Source organism: Epinephelus moara, chromosome 21, assembly GCF_006386435.1.
Source record: "Epinephelus moara isolate mb chromosome 21, YSFRI_EMoa_1.0, whole genome shotgun sequence".
In the NCBI taxonomy this organism is placed as follows: domain Eukaryota; kingdom Metazoa; phylum Chordata; class Actinopteri; order Perciformes; family Serranidae; genus Epinephelus; species Epinephelus moara.
The window spans coordinates 11,534,032-11,560,231 of record NC_065526.1 but is presented as its reverse complement, the minus strand read 5'-3'; the positions used below and the strand labels follow the sequence as shown (position 1 = coordinate 11,560,231).

The window sequence follows — 26,200 nt, the reverse complement described above, 5'->3', positions numbered from 1 at the left end:
GCTGATGTCAGCATTTGTGTCAACATGGAAATACCTGTTCTGCTGCGTGCCTCGGACAAAAAGCTCCCATGACTTCCTCTTGCTGATGTCACAGGACTTCCACCACATTGTGTTTAACTATTAGCCACGATTTGATCGTGGGACACAAAACCTCCAGAGCTGGAATTTCTCACCGTGACAGAACAAACAAGGAAGTTAAGATAAAAGCTGTTATGCAGGGAAGCAAACACGTGTAGTAATGTCAGCTGCTCAGTCTGAGCAACACACACAGAGGAGTGTTTTCATTAAGACACCTGCCACATTTTTTTTTTTTTTTTTTACAAAACTTTAATGAGTCTATATTACAACATGTACAAATACAACATTTTAGAAAAACAAAGAATACAAAAATACTTCTATGCAATGCTCTTACAACTGAGCTGATGCCTATATTGCGTGACAAGTTCCAGTTGTTGAACCATCTTCAAACAGGAGTCTGCTGAATTATTAAACTGTGAAACATCATTGGTTACTGGATAACAGGTGAAGCTGAAGTTTGGTCTCTTCTTTGAAAAGCAGAATAACTTCACTCATGTTCGAGGGAGGTCTTGATGTGAACCATTTGTGCTTTATTCCTGCAATGACAATACATCAAGTTGTAATTTTAGCCGTACTCTTGAGAAAATAAGTCAAAACCTGCAGAATTATGATGTTTTTTAAAGTTATGTTGCACAATTTCATTGCTTAAAATCTCACCTTAAACGGTTGACATAGTCCATCACCCATGGGAGAGCAGGATTGGTGCAGGCTTTGCCCTTCTTTGTGATGAAACTATCAATTAAAATGAAAGAAACAGAATGAATATTTATACATATATGATAAACAATAATGTTATGTGTCATGTGTTATGTATGCTGCGGTTGAGAGGGAAGAGATACTTACATGATGGCACTGATGGGACAATGCTCTGTGGTGGTCTGGAGCGAATACCCTTTGATTTTAATAAATGGTATTTTGGTTTTCGTGTAACTTCGGCAACATCCATGATACACTGTGGAAAGAAAAGATAATTAGACAAGAAGAGAAAAAGTAAATATCTATTACAAACCAGATTTGATGCATTGAACTTAAATAACAAACCAGCAATAAAAAGAAAGATAGAAAAAACAGTACACACCTGAAGACGCATCTGTGGCCAGCAGACACACTGCGAGCAGCGTGAACACTGTCACTGCAAGTTTCATTGACACCATGTCGTCCTCTTTGTTGGCAGCGGAGACTCTGAGCTGAGCTGTTGTTTCGTCTGTCTTCAGGTGGAGTCAGAGAGGGTTGTGCTGACTGAGCTGTCGATCACTGCTGCCTTTATACTCTTCAGAGCAGCAGGAAACTTCCACTCTACTTCAAGTTGCATCACCGCAAAAATCCCCAATCACTTTTCCTAATGGAAGATAAAAAAGGGGAAGATGTGGGGGAATATCACACACAAACACACACATAGTAGCCCTATTGTTAGTCACCTGTAAATAAGATGAAGTGCTGATTGTTTGTGTGGGTGCATGTTTAGTATTAAACACATGATAGGAATAGGAAAAACTCCAAGTAGGAAAAAATGTCTAAAAATTTGTGTTTAAAGGTTGAGTTTCAGAGGAAGAAATAAAAACAACCAGACTGATGATTCAGTGTTGTATATAAGTAAAATAATGTTGCTGAATTTTGGTTCAGCACAATAACATGATGGATATGAATCCAGCAGAATGGAGCAGAAACTCACTGGCACTCTGACAAAATATGAAAATATAAAGTATAAAAAAAAAGAATTTAACTTTTAATTACAAACCACTGCAATAGATAAATATTCTGGGTGTTAGGTCACACATGTTCGGTCTTTCCATCACCACACCTTGATACAACAAAGAGCGCTAAAGAGCGAGTGCAACATGGGAAGTTACACAGGTGCGGCTCCTCTCTAAGTGACTCTCACCATGAACACAGTGCAGTTAAGGGCAGTATATACACTGCTCAAAAAACACTTAATAGTCACAGTATAACACCAAGTCCAGTTAAAGTTCAGGGATATCAGTCTGTCCATTTAGGAAGCATATGTGACTGTGAATCAGTTTCAACTGCTTTGGTGCAAATTAAAGTGACAACAGATTCAATGGAGATGCAAAAGCAAGACAACCCCAAAAAGAGAATGGTTTTACATGTTGTGGACACAGACAGTTGCTCTCTCTTTATCCTTCCTGACTGATTCTTCTCTAGTTTAGTGTTCTGCTAGTGTCCGAGGCAGTACCATCAGCCCTATCAGGTTGCACAGGTAGTCCAGCTCCTCCAGGATGGCACATCCATACATGCAGGCGCAAGAAGGTTTGCTGTGTCTCCCAGCAAGGTCTCAAGAGCAGGGAGGAGATACCAGGAGGCCGGCTGTTACATGAGGAGACCTGGACAGGGCCGTAGAAGGGCATCAACCCAGCAGCAGGACTGGTATCTACTCCTTTGTGCGAGGAGGAACAGGAGGAGCACTGCCAGAGTCGTACAAAATTACTTCCAGCAGCCTACTGGTGTGCATGTTTCTGACCAGACTGTCAGAAACAGCCTCCATGAGAGCCCGATGTCCTCTAGTGGGACCTGTGCTCACAGCCCAGCAGCACAGCGCCCAGCATCAGGAGCGCATACAGGCACGCAGGGGCCACACACACTACTGAGTCACATTATGAGTTGTTCTAATCAAATTCATGCAAGTTGGATTTTGGTTTCCACTGACTGTTGTTACGTCATTTTGTTCTCAACAACGTACATCAGTAAAGATTTTCAACTTGAATAGTTCGCTCGTCAAGACCTAATGTGTGATTTAAGTGTTGCCTTAATTTTTTTTGAGCAGTGTATTTAGAGAGGATGTTAAAATGTTTGCCCCTTTTAAGTAGGTTGCTTTGAGGTTGTACGGAGGTTTGTTTTCTAGGTCAGAGGAACACTTATATATACTCAAGAACCGTGCATCGAAGGGGGAAAAAGTGCAGGGGGAGTGCTGAAATAGGTCATGAAACACTTAATGCCTGCTTAATTGTGCATCTCAAACTTTCCAGCAAAACCACACGTGTTTGAAATACATCTCTGATTTCCTGCACCGTGCCTTTTTATAACTTACAGCTTTATAATTCTACTTAGATATTGTCTCTGATGTCCCTCAGCAGTGAGATAAATCTTAAAACAATAATCGTATGTTCATAAAAGTTATGGGTCACTGTTGGTTCGTCTGTTCAGACGAGACGTGAAGTGATCCCTGTCCAGTGTGACTCAAATGTAAATGACAACACCCACAGTTCTTATTCAGCTAAAGTTAGTACAAAGTTTCGGCAGTTGGAGTTAAATTAAGTGGGTGTCTTCCGAAGGTACAGTCTATTATAGGAAAGGAAAAAGCTCTTTCTGTGTACATAAAGGCACGGGGGTTTGCTTTAAAACAAACTTTAATAGTGAGTGAGTCTATCCTTTTAAGTAAAAGGATATTTTAGGAAACCAGGTGTGAGAACTAGACATCAAACGACACCTACTCACAGAAAGATGAAGGGGGTTTAGGCAGACAGCTCAGCTGTGAACTTTCAAGATGCTTTTTTCACTGCCCACTTCAAACCACTGAGAACAGTAGAAACCATAGTGAACATTCAGAACTTTTCTTTAGGACCCTTTTGCTTATAAGAAGTTGCTTAAGCACACATTTTGACCTGTTATAGCAGGAAAAGCACGTTACTAGTATTAACAATTGTTCTGTTACATTTGTCCCACCAAGCCATAGCAGTGTGACAGTGTGACAGTGAGCCGGCAAGCACAATACCTGGATCCTGAAACTGAAGCAGCTAAATTAAATTCAACTTTTATAAAAGCTACAGTTGGTAACTTTGCGGCCAAAATAAGTTTTCTCAGAAGTGTGGCAGGGCTCAGCCTAGAGATAGGGTAAGGAGCTAAGACATCTGGAGGGAGTTCGGAGTAGAGATGTGGCTCCATCACGTCAAAAGGGGTCAGTTGAGGTGGTTCAACGGACCCCTTTTCTACTGGGGCATCTGATCAGGATGCCTCCTGGGCGCCTCCCATTAGAGGTATTCCGGGTATGTCCCACTTGTTGGAGGCCCCGGGGCAGACCGAGAGGGATTACAACACCTCGGGGTCCCCCAGGAGGAACTGGAAAGCATTGCTGGGGTGCTTTGCTAGGCCTGCTGCCCCAGGCGACCTGACTTCGGAAATGGATGTGTGTATGGATGGAAAAAATGGAGTTGGTAACTCAGATAAAAAGTTTACTGAAACTGTCAATATATTCTGAAAGAAGTACATGGTTAATGGACTGTACTTGTATAACACATTTCTAGTCTTCCGACCACTCAGACACATGTCACATTCACCCATTCACACACATCCAAACACTGGTGGCCGAGGCTACCATACAAGGTACCACCTGCTACTACCGCCGATCTTCCGATATGTGGATGACCACGCTCTACACTTTGAGCTGCTTATAAACTGCGGTCAAACCGTCAAACTAGGCAGCATTGATCAAATAAATTTTGCCTAACTTTGGAGCGTTATATAACCCCCTTCTAAACGAACAACCCGGTCTCTCTCCAAAGTCGTTGAAAACCGGCTCTTGGTCTGTGACTCCTGGCGTCAGACACTGACGAAAAAAAGTCGTCCTTTCACATTGAGATGATACGCAGCCATTCTCGTTATCGTCAGGGGGAAACATGGCAGGACAACAATGAAAGTTACAGTGGCAGGGCGGGTGTGCGGGATCATTGACTTTCACCTGGCCGATGTTCACCCCCTGTATGATTGTAAAGCCAAACCCTGTACTTTTTTCCTAAATCCAACCATGTGCATTTGTTGTTGAAAGAAAAAACACGTCAATTTGTGGTGTTGTACCGACATATTTTGAAAGAGACTGTATGCAAACTGTACACTTCCTGTAAAAACGGAAGTGTACTTTGAAAATAGACTATGTTTGTGACACGGCGTCCCAGAACGTCAACAACCAACGCACCCAGGGTACCTTGCATGTCATATGTCGAGGTGGAAAGTCCATGACCAAACGTCCATATGTGATGAGGTCGGAGTGAGAATATGTTGCAAGAAACTATGCCGACATGGTTGTTATCAATGGATGCCTTAGGTTGTCTAGTTAAACAAGATACCACCAAAACGCAGCCTCTCAAAGACGATAATGTCAGATTCCAGTTATTTTCACCAGGGGGGCCAACTTTTGTATCAGGGTGGTCATTGCCCTCCTGGCCCTCACTTGGGGGCCCTAATGGTGTCTGTAAGCAGCAACAAGGTCAGCAGGTTAGAAGAGAGAGGTTAGACTTGTACTCTGTTTTGCGATCAGCGAGTCATAATAGCAAAATACCAGGGCACACTGCTTTGCAAACATTAAAAAGCTCATAATAAATGATTGCCTGGCAGCTGACGCCAGCCTTGGACTACTGTGAGCTGCCACTTGTTTTTACATGCCCTCATGAAGACTGTGAGGTGAAATACGTGTAGGCTTTAGGCTTTTTCATTTTTGCAAAGCAGTGTGCCTCTGTATTTTTTTGTTGTGATTTATTTATCACAAAGCAAAGCAGAAGCCTAACCTCTCCTTTCTGTTTTGGTCTCATACGTCCTTGGATGTGAACAGCACCTGTTTTTTAATACTGCATTCGTGAAGTAGCACTCCCCAGTCAATCTACTGACATTTGCTGTTGTTATACAGGTCAGCAGGATGTTATGTCTTGAGGTATGGTTTAGGGTTGCTGACAATGTTGTTTTGCACCTTGTATACATCTTGTTTTCGGATCTCTTGAGAAATAGATAACGATCTAAATAAGACGACCCTTACAGCACGTACTCAGATGTGCTTAAATGAAAGTAGCGATACCGCAACACAAAAACACTCTATTAAAATACTACATTCAAGATGCTACTCGACTAAAACTATTAAAAAAACATTAGCAGCTCAATGTAGTTAAAGTATCCAAAGTAACAGTATAAAAACAGCTCCCTCAGTGTTATATTCTTGTTATATCAATAGTGGTAGTTGCAGTTGTAGTAGTAGTAGTAATACAGTAAGTATACACTATATAGGCACACAGTCAACAGTCTATATTGATTGTGGCTCAGGCAGAAGCAAAAGCTTATACTGTGTATTCCTGGCCTGCATTCTTATCAATCCAGGCTACCTTCCAAGAAAAAAAATCTTTTGCACTGGTAACCCTCATAAATAGCTTTGTAAACCATTGTTTTGAAATCCAAAATTGAAGTACACATTTTTATATATATATTGGCATTGTTTATTAACATCCAGTTGGCTAGTTTAATTTATAAACGTATGTCATATTTTCTAAACTGTTGCCAAGTAAAAGTAGAGGAATAAAAAAAGTACATTATTTCCTTCTGAAATGTGGAAGTAGAAGCGTAAAGTAGCATAAAGTGAAAGTAATCAAATACAAATACCTCAAATGTGTATTCAAATACTTGAGTAAATGGGAACATAGTTACATTTTACCTCTGCTTATCAAATAGAGTTACATAAATAATACTTGTGGCATTTTAAAGGTATTGATTGTGTCTAATAGCGTTGACATTCAAAGAGGGAACATCACTTACTGTTACGTACAACCTTTTCCCCAGCATGACATAATGCCAGGATCTTTTTTCTTTTCTTTTTTTTTTTGAAATTAAGTAGCGCACGTGTATACAGCATCTCTCGATTCTTTCTATGAACCCAAAGAAAAGGGGATTTTGTGCCACTATTGTGGGTAAAAGTACACCGCACCAATGAGGCATGTCAAACTTCCCGCTTGACCCAGTTATATTACACCACTGGTATTTCCAGCGATAGGTCCTTGATCTGTGGAGGGGCACCACCTTTTAGAGAGTATTTAAACCTCAGTGCCAAACATTATCAGCTCATCCCATCTACGAATCCTGATCAGAAAACTGATTCATCTCTGAAGAGAAGCTGTGTGAAGATGGCCAAGCTCACTGTGTGTGTCTCCATGATGCTGCTGCTGCTGGTGGCGCTGAGTGAAAGCAGTGAGTATGACTTCAGCGCGTCCCAGTAATATTATTGATTTAGGAGTAGCATGTGAGTTGTATGCCTGTTTTTTTCTAGATCTGTAATTAAAGTGGCTCCTTATGTTTCTTTGCCTCTTTTTGACTGTAATGCTTGTTGTGTCTCTTCTTTAAAGGCCCCATGTGCTGCACAGAGTACCAAGAAAATCGAATCCCAGTGAAATTCCTCAAATACTACAAAATCCAGGAGATCACAGATAACTGCAACATCAAGGCAGTAATGTAAGACAAAAAATAATCAGTGCATCAGAAGTAACAAACTATAATATAAGCTCTACTATAATGTCTTAACTTCTTCTCTTGTCTCAATACAGTTTCAAGACGGTGAAAAACAGACTGCTGTGTGCTGATCCTGACAAAAAGTGGGTTAAGATCGCCATGGAGACTGTCCCAGAGTAAGTTCATTTCTGTTCAGACAATCTCTGAGCTACAACACAAAACAGACATCGTGAGTAAATCTAATGTTTTCCTTTTTGTCTTTGGAAATAGAAAAGTCTGAGCAGCGTCTTCATGTGTGGAGATCACCTGAGGAAACCACCCGAAACACACCAAGATACACAAGATGACTTTAATATATTATGTCAAAGTCAATTCATCTATTTTTGTATTACTTTCAAGCCAATAAAGAGGATATTTTTTTATAATTTGCTGTTCTTGTGTTTATCTTTTTAAGTACCTGGGTGTAATATTTTTATAGAAGTCATAAAAAACACCACATTACAATTTCTACATAGTCATGCTACAAAATGTTGCCGCAGTAAAAGAGCATCAGCAGTGAAGTGCACTCAAGGATTCAAAATAAAAGTAGGCTAGAGGAAATGAGGGAAATAAGGAAGAAAGAGAAGAAGGTTTCATACTGTTGAAGGAATGACGATAGACAGATAGAAAAGTGGAAACCATAAGGAAGTCAAAAAAAGGAAGATGGCTAGAAAGTGGGGAAGTAAAATAGACTTGCCATAACTAGTAAGTCCGTGGGTATATATACTCTCAATTGCCACTTTATTAGGTAACAAAAACTGAACATGGAGGTAGGATTAATTGAAGGACTGTTGTATTAGACTGCACTAGTTTTAACTACATGTGTCCAGAGTTGTAGACTTAAGTCACATGATTTGGATTCAAGTCCAACTCGAGTCACAATTTTGAAGACTTTAGACTTCACTTGACAAAATTTAATCATGTCTTGCGACTCAACTTTGACTTCAACACCAATGACCATAGTGTATATAGTCTATGCCAGTGACTCGTGACGTCACTTGGACTTCAGCCTTTTGACTTGAAAATACTTGATACTTTCCCCTGTGCCCAAAGACTGAAAAATGTGCTCTTTAAAAATGGGCCAATACATTAGAGTACAAAATTGATGCAGTGGTCGACAAAAATGAAATGCAGTTTGTTGCCTAAAATGTGTGGCTCGAAAATTATAGACAGAGACGCAACCACTTCCAACAAACCACTTCCAACTGAAAGCATTCATGATTGTTGTAAATGTAACATATTAGGGTATTATTCTGTTTAGGGCGTCTTCCTAGTGTAGTGGTTAGAGCACCTGTCTTTGTTGTGGAAGTTCCAGGACTCAAATCCCGCTGGGATCGACGTCCACATACGGTCACAAGAGGCTCCACCGCCGAACCAAACGGGATCAGATTCCCTGGAATCTGAGCCAAGTCCAAGTCTCAAACCCATTGTAGACGGGAGGTTCCAGACATAAAAGCGGATTCAGGGTATTACTCTGTTGTTAAAGGGGAACCATGCCCATTTTCAAGATTCATACATATTATTCCTCTGGTCTAAGACAGTCTGGGTCAATCAAAAGATATTAGTAAAAATAAAAAACTCTCTTTGGATGTCATAAAGTCTAACTGCTCCATAGACAATGAAAAGTGAAAAATGTTATAGATGACACAAAGTGCACCCAGGTGAATGCTCTGAGTATATGGGTACTGAGAGCACTACAATAAAATGAAGCTCATTTGGGTATAAAAAAAAAGGAAACAAACATTCTGTGGATCCACAAAATCAGGCTCTTATTTATAGTCCATGGAGCAGTTTCAGACTTTATACTTGATGACATTACAACTCGTATATTTTGTATATTTGACATATATTTGTATATTTTTGTATATTCCACTTTCTTGTCTGATTCTTGAGTACTTATGTCAATTCTGGTACACTGAGAGCTAAGTCTACCGAAGTCAAATTCCTTGTATGTACACACATACTTGGCCAATAAAGCTGATTCCAATTCTGAAGTTTGAGACTCACTTCTCTGGTTTCTGGCTTTGAGAGAGAGAGTTGCTCATGTTCAGAAATACTGATTGAACTTTCCTAGGTCATGAGCATCTTATGACTTGTTTAGGACTCCAAACTCAAAGTTTAGGATGTGACACCTGAGTCGGGACTTGCCTGTCTTGACTTGGGACTTGAATGCAAAGACTTGAGACTTGCTTGTGACTTGCAAAACAATGGCCTGATCCCACCTCAGCATGTGCCTAATACGAACGCACCTTTCTTCCATGCCAACACAGTAAGACAGTGACAACACAGCGTGTAATTCACGGTACCAACAGTAGGTGGCGGCAGTGTTCAGCAGCACAGGAAGGATTCACTCTATGAATGAACCGCTGGATGCCCAACCGGAAGCGACTGTATTTCTGACTGTATTTCACACTCAGCAAGATGAAATGTCTGGTTTCGATATAACTGTTAATAATAACGAAGTCTGTCATGCGTTTGGATAAAAAATACTCGGTATGACTGTGGCAATGGCTCTGAAACCATGATAAGATGAAGCGATACGGAGATGCTAACTATGTTACAGCTGTGCATTTCAAGCTAGCTGAAGCTAACGGTTAGCTGCTGTGTTATTATGAAGAGTGAGAGCTAACTGCGAGTGGAAAGATGATTAAAGGAGGAGAAAGGTAAGATGCAGACACGTAAAGGAGAGTCACACTATTAACCTGATATGTTTGTGACATTACATTTGAGTTTGGAGACATATTCATACAGCTTTTCTTCGTATTTCCCAGTTATTGCGGTTGTTTGTAACGTAAACAGTTAATATATGCATTTGTGCTCAACGTTACTAAAGCTGGGCGAAAACATGTTTCCCCTAAAATGACATTTTTACATATATATACACTATTATGTACCAGTATCCATTGTAACATATTATTTATGTTATATTTGTGGACCTGTGGGGGGAAGTGAACTTAATGTATGTTGTTTAATAGTGTTGTATAGTCACAGGTAAATAAGGTTAAACTTCCACCTCCCTACCTACATCTGCAGCAAGGTGCAGCTTCCTGTTGTTGATGTTTGCACAATACCACAAATCTCATGACTATAAAACATGACTGTTTTGTTGCTGTTTTGTTTTTCTTTATAGGTGTAAAACAAGTGTGCAATGTCCATGGAGGCCCTGAGGATGGTCACAGCTGGCTGAGGTTCATCTGCTGATCCAGCAGGTTCAATCCAGGTTGAAAGAGAAAGGAGGAGCCATGAAAGAAGAGGCAGGTAGGGCAGAGCGTGGAGGCAAGGCTCTGTTCGAGGACCAGGACTTCCCGTCTGACGACACATCCCTGTTCTCTGACAGCTCCACACCCATCGCAAGGTTGCAGGGACAAATCACCTGGCAACGCCCACAGGTAAGATGTAGTGCCAAAGAGGAAAGTGGAAATGCCGCTGTGTATTCCTGGGGAGTTTGTTTTGTAATCAGTTCAATGTTGCATCACCTGTCACATGTTAATGTGCTCAACCAGAGAATGTTTTTTCCCTATCCCTGTTTGATTATGAAAGAGTGTTTACAGGTTCAAAGGTTCAGTGGTGGTGTTGTTTATTTCACAAAAAAGCAAATATATTTCATATGTTTTTCTATTTCTATATCAATCATCTTACAACCCTACAAAATAACTGCGTTAAAAACAGTCCTGTGAGAGGCCCTGACCTCCTTGTTAACAGCGTCTGTAAACAAATTTCTGCACCTCATTATTTTCAACCTCCATAACCCAAACCCCAGGGTTATTGTAAGTCAGCATGTCTCAATTTATGTCCGTTTCACACCTCCAGGAGATCTGCCAGTCACCAGCTCTCTTCCCTGACAACATCAACCTGGGTCATGCAAAACAAGGCTTATTAGGAGACTGCTGGTTTCTCTGTGCCTGCACCTTCTTGCTCAAGAACAAACATCTGCTGAACAAGGTAGAGCAACAACTGTGTACTATCAGTTCGATTTTAATAGATTTGTATTATCTGCAGCTCTGGCTTTTTACAGAATCTGGAGAAATTGATGCTGGGCATTAGAGTGCTCCAGTGGTTAGATTAAGTTGCTGTGAATGAGCATGTCATAAGCATGTTTTCTACTGTGTGTCCTACTGCTGTATTGATTTAGTCTGTGACTCTCTGCAGGTGTTGCCTCCAGACCAGCCCCAGTGGGGTGACAGCAGATACAGGGGCTCTTTCCAGTTTCGATTTTGGCAGCAGGGACACTGGACAGAGGTAACCATCGACGACCGCCTGCCGTGTATCAATTCCACTCCCTGCTTCTCACGCTGCCACTCCCCCACTGCCTTTTGGGTAGCCCTGTTAGAGAAGGCCTATGCTAAGTAAGTAACCTGTGGAATTTGCTTGTCTTATGTTTTAGTTTGACCTACTGTGAACTTTGATATAGGAGGGATTTTTTGAAAGGTTTGCTAACCACCTCTTTACTGAAGTGTGGAACTCCCATTTCCTGTCTCTTCCATCCTCTTTAGGGTTCATGGCTCATATGAGCGGCTGTGGGCAGGGCAAGTGTCTGAGGCCCTGGTGGATTTGACCGGGGGCCTGGCGGAGCGCTGGAGCTTGGGAGAGTCTGAAGACGAGCAGAGACCAGAGCAGGACAGTGACCAGGTCAGGAGGAGAGGGCTGGACCTGAACCTTCTGTATCCTGTGAAAGATGAATGTGCGGTCAGCTGCTCCACTCACAGCACCCCGGGAGGTCAGAAGGAAGTGTTTTCTTGCAGATAAAAATGATTTTTATCCTATATCACATCACCTTATGACCTCAATGACTGATGTAGGTGCCAGTGAGCTGAACCAGTACCATGCTCTGACTGTCATGGAGTGGTTGGATGTGAAGACGGTGTCGGAGAGCAAAGTACTGTTGCTCAGGATCAGAAATCCCTGGGGAAGATGCTGCTGGGGAGGGGCCTGGATAGGGAGGTAGGCATGTGTGTCTCCTTGTGTGTGTCATAGTTAAGATTTGATTTGTAGATATGTGTGGTGAAACCTCAAATGGAGTTTTGTGGAATCCAAATGCAAAACAACCATAATGAGAATGACTGCAAAGAGACAAGAGAGACAAAATAGTTCTGCAGCAAAACGTCAAGAGACACAAAATGACTGCTAAAAGGCGCAAAATGACCACAAGGAGACATGAAATAACCACAAACGTGACCACAGACTAATGCAAGATGACCACAGATGCTAAACTGCCATAAAGACTACAGGCACACAAAAAAAACACAGTTAGCATTAGCATAACACATCAAGTCTGTAAGGGTGTTGTGCCACAGCAAGATTCATGGAAGTCTGTAGAAACTCCAGAGAATGCACTAAAGTACATTGCACACTTTATTTATTGTGTGTCTTTTAGGCACTCACATGTACACACCAATAAAGTCCACAAGTCTGTGTGTGTGGGAAAGTCCATAGTCTTCATTCACTCAGTCTACCTCTTTGTCTGCAGTGGTGCTGGTTGGAGTTCTGTCGACCCCGTTTCTGCTTTGGACCTACAAGCCAGGGTGGCTGAGGGCGAGTTCTGGTTGGATGAGACAGAATTCCTGTCCCAGTTTGATGATGTCACAGTGGGTTACCCCATCAGTGATGACGGGCACCTAAAGAGCATTTATACTGGTAATTCCCTACTTTGCTAAAGGATGTTTTAGACTTACTGTCACTGACGTCCTTCACACCCCTTTTTCACCCTGACACCTCTCCTCTCCTCTCCGACAGGAAATCTGCTGACACACAACCATCAGCTGGCTGGCCGGTGGATAAAAGGGAGCTCAGCTGGTGGCAGCCGAAACAGCAGCAGCTATGGCAGCAACCCAAAGTTTTGGCTCAAAGTGTGTGAGAGAGGAGAGGTGCTGGTGTCCCTGCTGCAGCATAGGAAATGGAGAAACACAGAGAAATATGCACAAATGCCACTTGAAGAGAGCAAGAACATAACGCACCAGCACTACCAGGCTATTGCTCTACACATGTGGAAGGTTGGTGCTGTTGCTTATAAGAAAAAAAAGAAATGCTTGTGTCTTTGCATCATGTCACCTGCGTTTTTCTGTCACCAGGTGGAGAAGAGGCGTTTTAATCTGAGCCGGATGTTGAACAAACCTCCTTGTGCTTCTACTCACTGCCACGCCTACGAGAGAGAGGTGGTTCTCCACGGGGAGCTGGAGCCTGGATACTATCTGCTGATCCCCAGCACCTACCAGCCAGGAGCTGAGGCCCGCTTTCTCATCAGGGCCTTTTCCTCCTCTACCACATCCCTCAGGTGAGGACAGATGGAGAAAGTGAACAAGCTCATCTTGTCTAGGTAAAAATGACAGGAAACACACAGCATATCCAGGCTGTGTTTCTTTTTTTATAATAAAATCTTAATTTCATTCCATCTTCAAAAAGTTCAGGTACTTTTCAAGATGTGTGCAGATGTTGTTTTTCTGTGGAGTCCAAAATGTGTCTCCACAATGTCTCCTTCCAAAATCAAAGTAAAATGGCATTAGTTGTTTTGCCCATTCAGCAACGTTGTTATCTTTGAGATTCCTTAAACATACAGTACGTTAAAATGACAACAGTATTATTAAATGTTATGTTCTGTAAATTTTTGCACATAATTCATTCATTTGAGATCTTGATTAAAGATTTATTTGTTCATACAAACTTTCTCCAGGATTTCCCATAAAAATGAATGACAGCAAGTGAACAGTGACATCTGCTGGTCAATTTGTGACCCCACACATTTTTTCAAAAGATGGATTTTCCTTCTTCCACATTCCACCAGGGAAATTGCTGTGACTGAATCGACTTATTCATGACATAACAATGTTGTGTTCCTCCCCAGTGCCCTGAAAAGCCCAGCACCTTCACTGCCATTGACAACAGATGGAGAGTGGGAGACCAGTTACTTCCGGGGCTCGTGGGTGGAGGGAAGCACGGCCGGAGGAAGCAGGAACTTCCTGTCTCACTGGCAGAACCCCTGCTTCCCTTTTACAGTGTGTGATGAGTCAGCAGTGACATCAGGAGTGAATGTCAGGATTACCCTGCACCAGAGCTGCCCTGACACCAACCTGCACCCTATTGGCTTTCACATTTATAAGGTCAGTCAAACATTAAGGGAGAATACCGGCGTCATTTAGAGATACGGACCATTTACTTCTGTGTATAGGCGTCAGTTTTTCCCAGCTGCTTTAGAGAAGTGCCCAGATCTCTGTGATTGTAGATGTGTATATGGTAACATATGAATTCAAACATGTTATTTAAACTGATATCAGCCGGCATGATCATGAAAATCCCGTCTTTACCCACTAGACACTAGCATGTAATTGAAAACATTTCTGTCCGGACTAATGATAATTAGACCTGTGCTCTCTGTTTATGATGCTGAAATTTGCTCTCTCACAGCTCTCCCTAAGTTGTGAATTACATGCAAACATTAGGCATTGTGGATATGAGAGAGAGCTACATGTCTGTTGAAACACTTATCAGTAACATGTAGGTCCTTGACTTCATGTCACATTGCCACACCTTGGCTTTTGTTGAAACAACGCCTGTGCATGTGTGTACAACTCCCTTAACTGATCACAACACAGTCTGCACAGTGTGTAATCTTGTGATCTATGCACTGTTTACTCATTGTGTCTGTTTTAACACTCAGGTTAAGGTGTTTGATCCTAGCTTGACATTTCTACAGATAGTTTTTATGTCTGTGAAGATGTTTTTCATGATGTACAGCAACCAACTGCCTCTTTCACAAGAGAAAACAAGCACTCATATACAGTATTTGTTTGCTTTACTTTTAGGCAATGTGCACTCCAATCAACCTGAATGTCTTGAAAACATCAATGTAGAAGTGCCAGGGGTTAGCTCAACAAATAATTAGCTCTTGTAGTCCCAAACAGATAAAAAGGGGTGACCTCTGGCTCACCTGGTGGAGTGTGTGCCCTGTAAAGGCTGGGTCCTTGGGGGTCTGGCCTGCAGCCCGTTGCTGCATGTCATCCCCTCTCACTACCCCCTTTCCTGACACTGTCCAGGTGTACTATCGTTAAAGCATCAAAACTATCACTGCTGTAAAGGTTTAAAATATAAAAAAGAAAATTAAAATACCCTCTGTATACTATGTGTTATGGCAAAATAGCTAATGATCGTAGTTCCACAGTATCTGAGCATTTGATCTTCACTTCACAGTTCCCAGAAGGGGAATCAGAGCAGACGTTACCCAGGGACGAGGATCCTGCGGCCAGTTGTGTCCCCCACTGCTACACGCAGGATGTCAGTCTGACCTGCTGTCTTTCCCCTGGAGCTTACACCATAGTGCCATCCACCTATCAGCCCGACTGCTCAGCAAACTTCACCCTCAGCCTGGCTCGCAGAATACACAGGTTGGCTCCGCCCTTTTGTCTTAATCTTGTAATCAGAGCGTGACCGTGCAGTTATAGCAGTAGCTTTAAATATTATTATTATGATATCATTGTTGGACATAAAGACGGGTGTGTGTCTCTTTCAGGAAAGTGGTGAAAAGCCAGGAGAGGCTGGGTCGAGCCATTCAAGAGGTGAGTTAATTGAAGTAATTTAGTAGGTATCCAATGAAATGACACACACACTAGATGGCTAAAGGATGCAGCGTTTTCAACACAGAAACTTCAAAATAAAAGCACACAACTAAAAGGATTATAGTTTTAAACCATTAATCAAAAACGTAATCTACAGTTAAATATGTATAAGTTGTATCCTTGGTGTTATGTTACGCTGTGGTGAAGAAACAAGCTGTGCCTCTCAGGCAGCACGTCCCCTCACCTTCAACAAAGCTCAACAAATCCAATGGTTGTGTTCCTGCAGCCTGACAGCTAGTCCTGCCTCCAGGACAATTCGCTGGAAGAACTTCCCTTATTTCTACCTTAAACCCATATTTTTAAGTGTGTGATTGTGGTGAGAGGAAGGCAGCACTGAATGATCACTCTGTCTTGCTTTTGTCTCTTCCTGGGCGGCAGATCTCTCACATCTCTTTGATGCAAAGCTAGTTCTCTGGGACTGTTGCTGCTCCACTAACGTCGGCTCACCTCCCGGTGCCTCTTGGCCCATGATGAAAGAACCAGTTCTCCCATCCACCCTCACCATGGAGGCTGTGTGTATGTGTACCACCAGTGGCTGAGAAGGCAGGCGGGCAGATTGAGTGGGAATGTGTGTGTCGGGAATCCTGGAAACCCCTTTATCCTGAACTGCTGAGGCTCAGGGCTGATGGGCAGCCACACACTCATCGGCGATTAGGACATCAGAGGTTGTCGGTGGGCTGGGCTGCTAATGAAGTATGACGGGACTGGCTGGTGTAAACAAACAGCCGCCATTGAAGAGGGCCGCCGCTGCTCTTGCTCATTCACTCACTGGTGTGCCTGCCGGCCCGGAACAAAGGGCCCTCTCATGAAGGTCCTCACAGAGGCACAGGGGGCAAGGGGCGAGGGGATGGTCTCCGACGGCAGAGCCAACCAAACCACACCACACCATACCGTGCCATACCATGCCAGAGCTATTCTCCCATCCCTCACCCCCAGACGCTGCTCCTTACCTAGCTTGCATTGTTTGTCCCTAGACAGTAGACACAGGGTTTTCTCAGTCCCCTGTCCCCAAACATGCTCATCATCCGGACTAACAGTGAAGTCAGGCTGGACCCTAAAGCAGTCCACTTTGTTCCTGACTCCATCCTCACCCCCTCAGCTCCCTTTTTGTCCCTCCAGACTCGGTCCACAGCTCGGCCTGGACCTGAACAGAGCCATAGTTTGAAGTTGCCGCAAGAACAGATGACAAGCGGATGGGTGGAAGGGATGAAACGAGGGATGCGGCACATCAGAGGAGGCTGGTTCATATGAAGAAGCCGCCGGTTTCTTTTTGTGTTGAGGCTGTGTATGTGTGGTGGTGTATGCCTGCTGGAAGCCATGTCTGTGTGTGGAAGTCACAGGGTTTCTGATTATTTATTGGAGCCAGAGACTTTAACAAAGCTATAATTAACTGATGAGAGAGGTACTGAGCTGTGTATTTATTATGTTTGGGATGAATAAAATATGAAAACATAACTTGGTGCTAATGTGTCCCATATATATATTTATGTGATTTTGGCTTCATATGTTTATATATTTACATCATGCATGTTTCCGGTGAGTATTAAACGCATACATTTAATCAAACACCGAGATGAACAAGTGTCACCCGCACGTTCATATCCACGACAGACACACGGCGTGCGCGTACACGTGCGTCCACTGTGCGCGCCGCCGTTCCTGCGGAATTCAGGAGGCAGTGGTCGGACTCCGAAAGACTCCTACCTAGAAAATAATGAACAACAAATTTGACGCGTGAGTAATCAAAAGTTTCTGTGTAATATGTGCCAGGGAGTGGGCTCTTCAGTCGGGACTGCAGATTCACGGGAGATAGTGACGTTAATGAAAGCTGTTGCATGTTTAAAAATATAAGAGAGAGGTGTGTCAGCTTTATTGCATGGTCCTGCATGCTCTGTGAAACCTTAGATTTACATGTCCAAGAGAGTGAGATCCACACATACACACACATGCACATACACACACAGGTGCATTTGAAACTAAGGTAAGCAACAACAGTGATTAATAGTATTTCATAATGGGAATTGTGCTGTGTTGCTAGCTTTAGCTTAGCCTAGCGGAAGGCGGACAGGCCCCGAATCCTCGGTGTAGTAGTTGCTGCGAGGCGGGGGAAAGTGCGCGCAGTGTCGGCTTAAATTAGACTCCCATGTCCCTAAAATACGGCTAGTTAGCTAACAGTGCATTGCAGGATATTCACGGTCAGAGTAGTTTAAGTGCAGGGCTGGACGTGTGTATGATAAACCGCTAACATATTTGTAGTTCATTGTTAAAAAGCACACTCAGTTGACAGTTTTTAGGCTACCTAGCTAAAACAAATGGAGTACGATACAGCAGCCCTGTAATGAATCATACCGTCATGACGGTTCTAATGTTTTAGGTTTTATTTATACAAAAGAGGGCACACTGAATATAGATATTGTCTCCATAATATAGAACAATTCAACAGCACCACAAACAACAGTTTAAACACAGCTGTAACTTTCGTAATGCTTTGTAAATAATAAATTTAAAGGTCCATCGTGTACAATTTGGGTGGCTATTGTGGCAGCTAGCGGTGAGGATTGTAGATTGTAACCAGCTGAACTTCTCCCGGTTAGAATTTCTGCAGTGTTCATTGTTGAGGAGGTTTTTACTGGAAGCTAAAATATTTACAGAGGTCGGCAAAATAAACGGATCTGGTGGTTTAAACTAAACTAAAAAAAATTAGGGATGGGGGGAAAACATCAATACAGCATAGTATCACGATTTTTTTTTTGTGGCAATAATGTATTGTTACGCAGTGCCAAATATTTATTTTTTATTTATTTTTTTACAATTATATGAATTATTAATATTACAAAGCATACAAATTAAACTTTAGGTAGCCTAATGGAACAATATAATCAGCTGCTTTTTCAGTCCACTAGATACATGTTGTTGCTGCAGTAAAAATGGCTGAAGTGAGATGAACAGACTGAAAACTTTATTTTATTAGATAAAACAGATGCTGAAGTTTTCCTTTGGGGGACAAAATTTACAGTTGAAAAAAGGTAACAAATTGCACTATATTTTATTGCAGTACTTATCGCTATAATCTTGTATAGTGATTTAAGTATTGTGATAATATCGTACCATGGATCCTCTGGTAATTCCCACCCCCTGTAAAAACACTGAATAACTTCACAAATTAGTGATTCTCCTACTTTGTTTGGCACCTTGCAGACAGCCCGCTTGCACAGCATCTGCAATTATGTGGTCACCTACTTTCTCTGATAACTTACCGTTTGCTGACGTTATTTCTGATCCATACGTTCAGAAAGGTTTTTACCTCCTCCTGCTCCTCCTCTCCAAAACAAACTACCTGGTGATTCAAACTGGTAAAAATGCTGATTAAAGCAATTTCATGTCACAAATCAATGTTTCTCCAACAGTACTTGGCATGTCAGAGATCAGCTGCTAACCTAGCACCCGCTTATCTGTGCTCACCTTTTTAATTTTATAATTTCAGAGGTTTTTACAGGAGGTTCAGAAGGTGTTTACTGGGAGCGGTCTAATCGGCAGAGGTCTCGTCCTCTATAAGATAAATGGATCCAATGATTTAAACTGGTAAAAACAGTAGATGAAGCAGTTTCACGTTTAAAAATCTGCGTTTTCTGATGCTCTTGTCACAGAGGGGTTGCTGACTACAGTGGATGATGGCAAAATTCAAATGGCTCTATCTAGAGCTAGTGTTTGGTTAGTCTGTTCTGGGCCACTGTAGAAACATGGTGATGATAGATATAAAGGACTCATTCTAAGGTATCAAAAAAAACAACAACCCCACAATGGTTGTTATTTTCAGGTGATTGTATGCTAAAGAAAACATAATTATTGTATTGTATTCCATTCCTGCCAATATATCACCCTAAATCCTACACACTGGACCTTTAATACGTTTATTTATATAGCACCTTTCAAGAGCAAACATCACATCGCACTTTACAACAAGGAACAAAGTAGCACATAAAAGACAAAAGAGCAGACAGGAAAATACAGACATCATGCTTAAACACAAAACAATAAAAACTAGCTAAAAGCAAGACTACACAAATGGGTCTTGAGCTGCTTTTTAACAGTGTCCAGAGTGTCCTTAAATCTTAATTCTAATGGGAGAGAGCTCCAAAATTTAGGAACTTTAGCCTCAAAAGCATAGTCTCTGTTTGTCTTGAGCTTGGCATGAGGAACAACCAAGAAAGGAGAGGACCTCAATGACCTGCTGCTTATGTAGGGCTGCAGTAGTTCTTAAATGTAGGCGAGCGCCTGACCATGAGATCACAAGAATATTGAACTAGATTCTGAATTTGATCAAAATGGGCGTAACAAGACCTTTTGGAGGAGCTGGTCAAAAGCTTTGCAGCAGCCCTTTGCACCACTTGTAGGCAATATAGGGAAGTCTTACTAAGACAGGGGAAAAGGGAATTGCAGTAGCCAAGATGGAAGGAAATAATGAATAATCATCTCAACTCAGCTGGGGACTCAATGGGCCTGAGTTGAGCAACTCTACTCAGCTGGTAGAAACAGGAGCGAACCAAACAATTAACATGCTGGTGAAAATTCAAAGCCTGGTCCATATTAGACTGCATTAGTTTTAGCACAGTATACCTAATTGTCTGTCAACAGAGCTTTAATTCCCTGTGTTTCCAATCCAGCTTGAAAGATGATGACAGTGGAGACCACGACCAGGACCAAGGCTCACCGAAAGACAGTGAGAAGGAAAAAACCGAAGACGAAGAAAAGGAACAGAACACCTCCAAGAAAAAGGTCAGAGTTTTAACAAATGACTCGTGTGGGTGCAGCTTCCAGTTGGCTCAACCGCTCTCTTTTTCTCTGCAGATGGTGGTGCCAGGGGCAGGAGAGCACCCTCTTCAGTACAACTACACCTTCTGGTACTCCAGACGCACTCCAGGGAGACCGGCCAGTACTCAGAGCTACGAGCAGAACATTAAACAGATTGGCAGCTTCGCCTCGGTAATGCCCACCATGCACTATAAGACTTTGAACATACTTTTAAAAGACTAAAGTCTGACACGTTCTCACATCTGAAGTCAGTGTGAGTTTTTAGTCACACACTAAAAGATTTTGAAAAGACTGGGAATCATTATTTGCAAAGCTACAGCTAGATTCCCTTTGAGGTTATTTCCCATCCTGCTCCTGGTGGAAAATATCACCCCAAACTCCCTTTAAGAGATTTGACATATGAACAGTTCCTTACAAGTCGGCAAAAACACAAAAACACACGGCATCAGTATAATCCATAAAGATAAACTTTACATTTTGGATTATGTTGCCCCAACTTGCTACCAGCCCCTGGTCGGTTAGTTGTGCTAATTTAGTAGGAGGAAACTGTGGGAATTAGAGGTTAACCGTTTCCAAAAGTAAGAGTTCGCCCTAAAATAAGTGCTGGTTGGTGGATCAGATACACGCCGAATTAAACACAGACCCTTGTTCACTCCAAATCTCCCCCAGTTTCTCCTCCTTTACCACAGTCCAAGAGAATTGAGACTTGTTCACATATTTGCCAATCCCCAGAGTTTCCTCCATGTTTACATTCTACCCGGTTCGCTGCTTCTTGTTTGGTGCTGAAGAAAGCTCAGCTGTTGGTTGTTACAGTGTTCATGTCCTTGAACTTAACTATTTACATGAACCAAGACTGAAAACCTGCTAAAATACTAATCATTGCATGTAGGGCTGGCCTCCACTAAGAATTTTCCTAGTCGCCTAATAGGCGTCATTTAGGGCCATTAGTCGACTAGTCGCCCGCATGTCGAAAAATATTAATGTAATTATTAAATTGTATATTTTGGGCGGGGCAACACAATGGTTTGAGTTGAAGGTGTGAGAAAGAATAGTATCAGTAACATTGTTAACACTGTGCTACATTACAGGGAAATACAAAACCGTACTAATGAACCTTCATTAATATAGACCTATATTTTATCTACAAGTGCACGTCACACACTGAGCGAGCCGCCTGTTAATGACGCTGTGGGCTAATGGGCATGTAGCTACTTCCATGTCTCAGATGATACGTCATGTTTGTAGTCGACCAATGAAGATGAGTTTACATATCACCTTGGGTTCGTCCTTCACCTTCTGAAAATGATCCCACACTTTGGATTTCCTGCCCGACATGTTATTAACTAGCCTGTGGAATAACCGCAGGTACCAGCCCTGGAAATTAGGGGGCCGTACACATGCCGCGTCTTTACCCACCTGTGAGGTTGGATGCTGGAAGCTGCTCTTGTGCCTTTTGTATGCCAGCTTTCAAGTGCTTGGTGGCAGGTTGCTTATGAGGTTGCTAGTCAACCTTAACAAGCATCATACAGCCTATTTACCTGAAATCCTGGGTAGCCCTGCACTAACATGATCAACTTTGCCATATTTATCAGACTGAATATTTACAGAAGAAGGGAAAGATATCTGTCGGCTGTGATTGGTTTGTAATGTGACTCCTGTCTGACTGCTGAGCGTGGCCACTTCCTGTGTCTGTCCTTTCAAATTAAATTCCCACATGGTTCAGTCATATAGGTTTTGATTTATTTTGACAAGGTGTAGCTCCTGATAGAGTTTCACTTACTTAAGACAGCTTGAACTTACCACCTTATGCAAATGGTAGCAGTAACAGGAGCATACATGAGGTAGAACTAATGATTTTATTCTGACATTGGAAATGTGTCTGAAACAGTGAAATAGCTTGAATTTGGATGTTCTTTGCTTTTGTTTATCACTATAGCCAGACACAGCACAAATTTATAAATACAATCTCATCCAGACTCATGCTGATATAAACATCTCTTGTCAATCCCAAGGTGGAGCAGTTCTGGCGTTTCTATAGTCACATGATCCGGCCAGGCGACCTGACAGGCCATAGTGACTTCCATCTCTTCAAGGAGGGTATTAAACCCATGTGGGAGGTGAGTACTCTGAGATCCGAACTCTGTCTTGTCATACATTGAATCAATTTAGTTTTCTGAACCACGCCTGTGTTGTTTTTAGGATGATGCCAACAAGATGGGTGGGAAGTGGATCATCCGATTGAGGAAAGGCCTGGCCTCTCGTTGCTGGGAGAACCTGATCCTGGCCATGCTCGGGGAGCAGTTCATGGTTGGAGAGGAGATCTGCGGGGCCGTGGTGTCAGTACGCTTCCAGGTGAATACACAAACAGACACATATGTTATGCTTAGTCACACACTGCCTATTTCAGGGCACTCAGAGATGCATCCCCTGCTTCTTTTCTCCAGGAGGACATCATCTCCATCTGGAACAAAACAGCTAGTGACCAGGCGACCACCGCCCGCATCAGAGACACCCTGCGTAGAGTCCTCAACCTGCCTCCCAACACCATTATGGAGTACAAGACTCACACAGACAGCATTAAGTATGTATGTCTCATCGTTTTATTATTTTCTCTCTCTCTCACGTAAATGTATGCATGATCACAAACTTCACGTTTTCCCACATTTCTGTTGGTGTTACACTCTAACTATAATGAATTAAAGTTGTTACAGGGAGCACAAAGATATAAAACAGTGCTAATGTTACTCACAACTTAAACAGATATAGGGTTGTGGTAATATTTTTTTTTAACCAAAAATTCAAACATTTAAGATTTGGTGCTTCTAATTTGAATATATTTGGGTTTTTGACTGTTGGTTTGAAAAAACAGTAAGTTCAAGATGTCGCCTTAGGCTGTGGTAAACTGTGATTTTTCACAATTTTCTGAGAAAATGATTAACATTATAACTGATACTGTTTGTTGCAGCGCTACTTTGGAGTATTATACTGTCACTCTTCTTCTGCAGTAATGATTTCCTAATTAAATGCTTTCATTACAACATTTACAACTATCAAAAGGCAGACAAATCTAATTTTAAGTTGTTTTATATTGGTGCAGTGTTAATTTTGGCAGCCATTTTAGATATAGTATTTAGATGAAAATGCTTACTAATCTTATGCTGTGTCTCAAATCATGTACTTCTGTACTTACACTTAATATTTTGAGTGCATAAGTGCGTTCACACTGAGAAGTATGGAAAAATGCAGTGCACTATGACTACCCGGATGGTGCACTCAAATTGGTCAAGAAGTTGAGTGTGGAACTATGGACACTTTTCGCCCTCAGTGGTCGCCATCTTGGCTACGTATAGCTGAAGGGGAGGGACCACTTTTCAAACTGGAAATAGTGTCCGAGGACTGTGCGACCGTGAACGTTGCTGCATTGTACAAATACATGTGTTTTTAGCACTAAGCACCACTATACTGTTGTCAGGTATAAGCCAGCAGTAAGTTTATTGGGTTGATTAAGCAGTCCGTGATGATTTGGTACTGCGAACGATAACGCGAATGCTAGTTTGCTAACTAGCTAATTTGCGGTCGTCATTTCCGGTGAGTGCACAATGGCCGTGTTTGGTTTGAGACAACACTACCCTGTCGAAATTTGTGCACTACGCCAATGAGTACACAGTGCACATAGTATACTACATGGAAGTGTACTAACGGAAGTATGTGATTTGAGACACAGCATTAGTCACACTTCAGTCATTTTTATCCTTCATAGTTTTAGTCGACAAAAAGTCATTACAGTTTAGTCAACAACTTTTAGTCAAAATGTTTCTCTCTTTAATTAAATTAGGCTAATGCAGTTATCGGAAATTGTAATTAGGGTGTGACAGATTGTATCAAGTGTTGAAATTTCATTTATTAACTACAAATTATTTCTCATCATTTGAAAGCTCAAAACCTAAAACCTTGAGAATATAAATAACTAAATTGAGAAAAATACACAACTATTTATACTCAGGTTCACTGTTGACTCTTGACTTTACAATCTCATTGTTAAGAAGCAGAAAATTAACTTTATTTTAGGCTGATTTATCTTTAAATCTTCAAAATGTTAATCTGAAGGTTCAAACTCATCTCCTCGCAGTCAGTGATTTAAATGGCAATGTTTAGCTCTGTCTGAGAAAACTCAGCTTAGTTCAGACTGTTTACTCACAGCACCTACCTGTCTGTCAAGCTAACAGCCACCGCTGCGAACAACAAACTTCACAAATTTATTCAACAGCTCCAGCGTCCACAGCCAGACACACGGCTGCTTATTTACTGCCAGATTACAGCTCACAACTTGTGCTAATGGCTGATGCTGCTCTATCATCCTGGCTCCAACTACTTACTGCTGTTTATCAACCAGTTAGTGCTCCAGCCTCGTACTGTTCATACAGTCTGATAGTCCACCACTAACATTTTGGCCCTATTTCATGTTGTCATGGAAAAAAGGTTGTTAGCAAATATTTTTTGCTGTTTCGGGGTATACATTATGAAAGAGAGACAAGTAAGATACAAACATGTGCAGCTCCATCACGTTTCATTTGCTTTTGCAGTAAACTGATGCAGTTCAGTCAGACAAGTCACGTTTCAAATGTTTATTTCAACAGCAGAACATAGTTAGAGTTTGGCATCTAGTCTCAGGCCCCATCGCTCCCCGCAGATAAGTTCATATGAGATCCTGGGAAGGGATGATTGAATATTTCCCCCCTTGCTAGAGCCTGCAGGGGGACACTGAGGTGGAGGTGGTTTCTGAAAGAGCAAGCAGCGGTACTGATGCAGGGCAGCAGCGCTTCGACGAGGCATAGGGAGAGCTTAAATAGCCTGCCAGAATGATGAATGACTGCCTAAAGTAGCTCGCAGGCGGCAGTCTGTTTGTGATCCTCCCACCGAAAAGGCCTAAATATCCAAATGTTTTATTTTGAATGATGATGTGCTGCATCCTTTGTTTTTTTACAGAGCATGGGAAGACTTCCATGGACTGGTGAATGCTAGTGGCGGACGTTAGCCCCTCAAACAGAGAACCTCTGCCAGAGTAAGAAATGTTGATGATTTTAAAGCTAGTTCAAAGTGAAAGAAATAGTTTTTCTCTGATGTACTTTGCCTCATTCTAATGTTATTTGTTACGGAGTCATAAGAATGTGATATTAAAGATGAAATCTGCAAAATATAAGAAAATAAATGTGGGTAAGAATTAGTATAAATAAAGGGATAAAAATAGATACATAAAACAAATATAGTATATTTTTTTATAACAGTAAAAAAAATATTCAGAAAAAAATAATGGGTTTATATGCAAAAATTATTTTATAATTATTTTATTTATTTATCTTTATAGTTCCATATTTTGTTTATTTGCTTATTTATTCTTTTATTTCTTCCTCTTTTTTTCCCACATTTATTTTCTTATTCTTTTATAGATT

The 26,200-nt window shown here is 41.7% G+C and overlaps 4 protein-coding genes across 5 annotated transcripts in view; 3 read left to right on the top strand and 1 right to left on the bottom strand.

Annotated features, from left to right (window-relative positions):
• Positions 1-305: 305 nt before the first annotated feature.
• ccl20a.3 (chemokine (C-C motif) ligand 20a, duplicate 3) lies at positions 306-1,322 on the bottom strand. Its single transcript, XM_050032895.1, has 4 exons — positions 1,157-1,322; positions 922-1,030; positions 736-810; positions 306-614 (listed from the first exon to the last, which is right to left on the bottom strand). Exons 1-4 carry the CDS (start codon positions 1,230-1,232, stop codon positions 566-568), a joined length of 309 nt encoding a protein of 102 aa, XP_049888852.1. The 5' UTR covers positions 1,233-1,322; the 3' UTR covers positions 306-565.
• A 5,591-nt stretch (positions 1,323-6,913) lies between these two features.
• Positions 6,914-7,677, top strand: ccl20a.4 (chemokine (C-C motif) ligand 20a, duplicate 4). The gene is made up of 4 exons (XM_050033596.1): positions 6,914-7,035; positions 7,191-7,296; positions 7,389-7,469; positions 7,564-7,677. Exons 1-4 carry the CDS (start codon positions 6,972-6,974, stop codon positions 7,571-7,573), a joined length of 261 nt encoding a protein of 86 aa, XP_049889553.1. The 5' UTR covers positions 6,914-6,971; the 3' UTR covers positions 7,574-7,677.
• Positions 7,678-9,709: 2,032 nt separating this feature from the next.
• Positions 9,710-17,391, top strand: capn10 (calpain 10). The gene is made up of 13 exons (XM_050033577.1): positions 9,710-9,995; positions 10,463-10,721; positions 11,143-11,274; positions 11,482-11,678; positions 11,826-12,049; positions 12,132-12,273; positions 12,800-12,966; positions 13,066-13,322; positions 13,401-13,603; positions 14,171-14,426; positions 15,514-15,707; positions 15,833-15,878; positions 16,317-17,391. Exons 2-13 carry the CDS (start codon positions 10,575-10,577, stop codon positions 16,344-16,346), a joined length of 1,995 nt encoding a protein of 664 aa, XP_049889534.1. The 5' UTR covers positions 9,710-9,995; positions 10,463-10,574; the 3' UTR covers positions 16,347-17,391.
• A 160-nt stretch (positions 17,392-17,551) lies between these two features.
• eif4e2 (eukaryotic translation initiation factor 4E family member 2) overlaps positions 17,552-26,200 on the top strand; it is a 9,851-nt gene continuing 1,202 nt past the window's right edge. The window contains exons 1-7 of one of the 2 annotated variants that reach the window (XM_050032880.1): positions 17,552-17,672; positions 20,603-20,714; positions 20,787-20,921; positions 22,763-22,867; positions 22,950-23,102; positions 23,195-23,331; positions 25,737-25,812. In XM_050032880.1, the coding sequence (XP_049888837.1) occupies positions 17,653-17,672; positions 20,603-20,714; positions 20,787-20,921; positions 22,763-22,867; positions 22,950-23,102; positions 23,195-23,331; positions 25,737-25,785 (711 nt within the window). In that variant the 5' untranslated portion in view covers positions 17,552-17,652 and the 3' untranslated portion in view covers positions 25,786-25,812. Of the gene's footprint in view, positions 17,673-20,602; positions 20,715-20,786; positions 20,922-22,762; positions 22,868-22,949; positions 23,103-23,194; positions 23,336-25,736; positions 25,813-26,200 lie in introns of both variants that reach the window. The other variant, XM_050032881.1, reaches the window with a different exon arrangement.